This window comes from Malus sylvestris, chromosome 15 (assembly GCF_916048215.2).
Source record: "Malus sylvestris chromosome 15, drMalSylv7.2, whole genome shotgun sequence".
Taxonomy (NCBI): Eukaryota; Viridiplantae; Streptophyta; class Magnoliopsida; order Rosales; family Rosaceae; genus Malus; species Malus sylvestris.
The window spans coordinates 9,332,473-9,337,598 of record NC_062274.1 but is presented as its reverse complement, the minus strand read 5'-3'; the positions used below and the strand labels follow the sequence as shown (position 1 = coordinate 9,337,598).

General features: G+C 39.8%; 1 protein-coding gene across 1 annotated transcript; it reads left to right on the top strand.

The window, feature by feature from the left end:
* Window positions 1–2,819: 2,819 nt before the first annotated feature.
* On the top strand, window positions 2,820–4,009 carry LOC126604614 (uncharacterized). Its single transcript, XM_050271901.1, has one exon. The coding sequence runs from the start codon at window positions 2,931–2,933 to the stop codon at window positions 3,603–3,605; it is 675 nt and encodes a 224-aa protein (XP_050127858.1). The 5' UTR covers window positions 2,820–2,930; the 3' UTR covers window positions 3,606–4,009.
* Window positions 4,010–5,126: the final 1,117 nt, after the last annotated feature.

The window sequence follows — 5,126 nt, the reverse complement described above, 5'->3', positions numbered from 1 at the left end:
TTATTAAATTATTAAATTTAACAAATCAAATGAGAATCAAACAAAATAATTGAATCATATGATGCGGTAAGCCTATGGATGTTCAACTAGTAAGAAAAGTACTGTTTGAATAAATTAACAATAACTCGGTCATCAAAATTGAACGATACTTTGGTCTCACACCACAAATTTGGCCAAATTCTCATAGTTTTGAATTTGATCAAACTCCTAAACTATTATAATCGTTTTTTTTTTTTTTTACAAACGATATTATCTACACTAAAGATGAGAGGATGTGCTGAGCCTCACAATGAGTTAGGAATATTCTAGTTCAAATTTACCTTTGACGAGAATATAACTTAAAACATTCCACTTACTAATAAAAAAGAATACACTAGATCTTAGTTTACTCATTCTTTGTATACCTATCAACATGTGGTTTGACATTCATGAACATCAGTTTATATATATTTTTGTATATAAAATATATGTTTCCCTTCACGTCCAAATTCTCTCTAGTGTATGTCTTAATTCACTAGACATATAAAGGGAGAAGTATGATTCTCTTCCCATTTCTTCTCTTTTATTTGAACGGTTACAGTTAAGTCATGTCGACGCTTTGTGTTAATTTTTTAATAGCAAGAAGAAGACAAAAAATAATATGTAAGAATAAAAAATAGAAGAGAATGAAAATAGAAAGGAAGATAATTCTCCTATGTAAAAAGATTCTTTAACTTTGTTTTTTATTTCTTTCTTGATTCTTCGAGTGAATACGAAGATTTGCATTTTTCCTAGACAAAGGTAAGAACCAAAAAAAAAAAAAAAGGTTAAAAAAGTGGATTAAGAATTCCACTAATTTGAGCAACCAAGTGCCCACTCGCCTAAAAAGATTAAATTCAACGTAAAGGGACCAACTGCATCATTATTATCCTGAACCACCCTGCCCCATTTTTTGCCTCCATACCAAAATTCGAAAAAAATAGATAAACAACCAAACCTACCGGTCTTCTTATTTTAAAAAGGTAAAACAATATAAGGGTGCGTTTGTTGTACCGGACTGTCTCGGACTGGACTAGTTGCAGGGACTAAGCTGGACTGGCTTAGACTAGACTAAGCTGGACTAGCTTAGTGAAACGTTTGGTGCAGTGTCGGACTAAAAATAAGGATAATGAAATAGTTATCAATGTTCGAAAGAAACGAGGGCTTTTGAGCTCTCAACGTCAAAAGAAACTCAACTAATTTTCAGACATTGCAACCACAGTTGGAATCAAACATGCATCCATAACCCACAATCTATGGCAAATAAAATTACGATTCTTCGTCAGTTTTCTCAACAACCAAACAACTTGTAAAATATCCATTGAAGAACAGCACAATCAACATTTCCAAATCTTTATCTTCAATGTAAGAACAACATAAATTCGAAGAATAAATGTAAAACAAAAAAATGACCAAAACAAAAGAACCGATCTACATCACCAATTATTCAAATCCAGAAAACCCAATTGAACCCAATTAAAAATAAACCCAAACAATCCAATTTTCCAACAGATCTTTTAAACTAGACAAATTGTTAAAATTCCAGATGACAAGTTCACTGCTTGGATCCCAAAGATCAAAAGAGAGAGTAGTGCTTGGAAAAACCCAAATTGATCCAATTTCTCTAGCAGATCTTTGCAATCCGTTTTTGCCTTCAAACCTCTGTCTTCGAACCTCAACTTTCAAACCTAGCCTTCGGTCGTCAACCCCAGCCCTCAGCTGATCGTAATATCAAGTAAACTTTCTCCTTTCTAATTGATCCACGGATTGAGCCCGACCCATCGGTGGTGGTAAATAGATTTTGGGATTCAGGTGGTGGTTTGGGTTGGTGGTGCACAGAGATATAGCAAGGGAAGATCCATGCGGGGAGAGAGTGGGAGGATTTGACGGCGAGGTCGTCCAGTAGGAAGAGAACGCGACGCGAGTAGACAAAGTAGACGAAGCAAATAGCGGTCTTAGCAGTCCGCTTCATTTTGGGGGGACTATCTGAGACCCTCTAGCGAGGTCGATAGTCGGGACGAGTCCCACCTAGTCCCACTAAAGTTAGTCCTTGTGATTAACAAACACAACACTACACTAACTTTTAGTCTAGTCTAGTCTAGTGAAGGTTAGTGAAGCCAAACAAACACACCCTAATTGTATAAATCTCTACTGATTAATGAAACCTCTTTGTCAATAAAAAACATGATGAAAAGATAAATTAATCTTTTAGAAATGTAATTTCACGTAACCAAATTTTACTGGTTTTTTTTCAAAACATCACCTACATGTAATTATAACATATCTCTAATTTTTAAAAAATAATAAAACTTCTCACTCCCACATTTTCTATCACTCTCTTCCTCTCATTCTATTTCAAAAACAAAAATAAAAAAATTTCTCACACACTTTGTGTGTGCCTGCTAGTTTATATTAATAAAATAGTAAATAAGCAATAAACCTAGGGACCTAGGAGAATAAAGCCCAAAAGTGTGGGGTTAGATAAGGGATTACACGCCGAACGAGCCAATGGCAATACGTAATTAAGAGGAGATTACTGGGCCTCTCGTCCTTTCAAACGCAAGCGTTTCCATAGAGTTTGTACGTGGCCTGCTCTGGAGTGGCCCCACAGCAGAAGCTGAACAAGCGGCTCCAACTTTCGTCCTGTTCGGCCAGTCCCCATCACTCCAGCCGTTGGATAAGATTCCCAATGTCAGAAAACCCACCAATCCTGCAAACCGGGATTTCCAGATAACCCCCAGATATCCTCCTAATTACCACCCGCCATCCCCCTTCCTGATCTATAAAACCGGCCCTTGAAACTCGATAGGTTTGCCAAATCCAACGCCCTAGGGGCCTTTAGGGAAAAAAGACCTCTCTCTCTCTCGTTTCTCTCTCCTCTCATCACTTACTTTCTCTCTCTACTCTCTCCAATGGCGACCGCATCCTATTCATCGAGAGCGAGAACCCGGTCCAATGGAAGCGGACCGGTGCTCCGCTCGCTCTCGCCTTCTGGGAGGTTCTACGCAGCTTCCAATGGATCCGCATCAGGTTTCGCTTCTTCGACAAGCTCCAGCTTCTCGTCTCCGGCTTCCACCTTCTTCCAACACCACCAGGACCACCACTACTACAATCAGCAGATCCACAATAACCACCACCACCACCACCGATCAGCGTCTCCGACGCGTGTCAATCTCTATACCTCCTCCTCTCCGTCTCCGTCCGTCCGATTCTCCATCGACCACCGATCCATCTCTCCCAACCATCATTCGAACCGATCCATCGCCGTTTCGAAGAAAAGCGGACCGATTTCGATGCCGAAGAAGACCTGTATGTGCTCGCCGACGTCGCATCCGGGATCGTTTCGCTGCAGCCTCCACAAGAACCAGGGAGGGAGTCAAAACACCGGATCTTTCCCGTCGAACAGGTTGAATATGCGCAGATCCGCTATGACGAACTCGCTGGTTCGAATCGGTGGAGTCGAAGGCGAGTGGGTGAAGCGTGCCTTGACCGCCCTGATTCGGCCTTGCGCTCACCAGCAGCGGCGGAGAGCTGGGTTTCAGCCGCGGCCGAGCCGGCTCTCCGTCATGTCCACCGCCCACGACTAGAGGCGAGTTACGATTCACATCGATCTCTCTGATTTTTCATTTACAGAGTGACAGAACAGACAGGTTGGTTATTTTCGGCCATTTCTCTCTTTTTCCGATCTTTGAACCCGGCGAGTCGAACTCGGAGCGCACAGTGATCCGATCCTACCAGATACATCCGATGGCCCAGATGAGTCACCTCAACCAACTCGGACGAGTTATGAAGCGGCGGCGCCGAGTCAAGCCTGCGAGTTTTGCACTTTTGGGGATACACGGAACGGAACCGACGTCAAGTCAAGAAACCCTGTGAAAGAGAAACCCCATATTTGTAATTGATTGCTATCGAAAATTGGAAGGACAGTTGTTGGACAATCTGATCTAATCCCCCAATTAATCCCCCTAATTAAAATCTGATTAAGGACAAATTAACTAGCAGTTCAAACCATTAGTGACACCGCAGTTGAGTTCAATCCGTTTGTGTTTGCAGCGTTTGGGGTGTTCCGTTATGTTTGCCGTCTCCGTCCGTCACCGTTCCGTTCAGTGCGTTCGCGTTGTCCGATACGTGCGTTCCGTCCGTTCAGTCCGTCGTATTGGTATACCAGGTTTCGTTTGGTTCCGTTGAAGGTATATTCTTTTGAATTATTTGATTATTTATTCGATAATTTATTTTTCTAATTATTTACTCGTTAATTTATTTTCTCTGACTTTTGTTCCTGTTAGCTTTCGTGGTTTATTGCAGGTGTGAAGGTATTGGCTGATAATTTTCGTGGGAGATTGTTTAAAAAATATAAATATATATTCGTGGGACTTTTGAAAATTTTGAACATGACTTTTGGAACTGAACATTGGAGTTGGCGCCTCCCATTTGACGAATTGAACCTTCTTGGGAAGAATATATTATTATGACCAAACAAGTTAAAAAGAAATAAAATTGAGGTAAAAATAGAAAATAATTGGATTTAAGGAATGAAAAATATAAGTTTAATGTTAACATGAAAACACCAAGAAAGCTGTGTTATTCAGACTTGAAACATTATTTAAATTTCAAAACACCAAGGTTATTGAGACGAATAAGAAGGTTATTGAGACGAAGAATGATGTCACTGAGACTCAAAATATTATTTAGAAAAATGCAATGTATTATCTTTTGAATTGTGGGATTAAGATCGAATGGCGGGTTAGATTATAATTATTTTGGGCCGTCGGTTTTAAGAGAGGAGGTAGATTGTCTGCTCTTCTCATCTTCTTTTATTTTGTGCAGTTACGGTTAAGTTATATCAACATTTTATATTAATTTTTTTTATAGAAATAATAAGATAAAAAAAAATAAGAATATAAAATATTGACGTGATTTAACCGTGAAAGCACGAATAGAAAGGGATGAGAGCACGAATAAGAAGGGATGAGAAATGAATTCAAACAGGTGATTTAACCGTGAAAGCACGAATAGAAAGGGATGAGAGCACGAATAAGAAGGGATGAGAAATGAATTCAAACAGGAGGAGGGCAGACAATCTACCTCCTTTAATCCTTTAAGAGAAG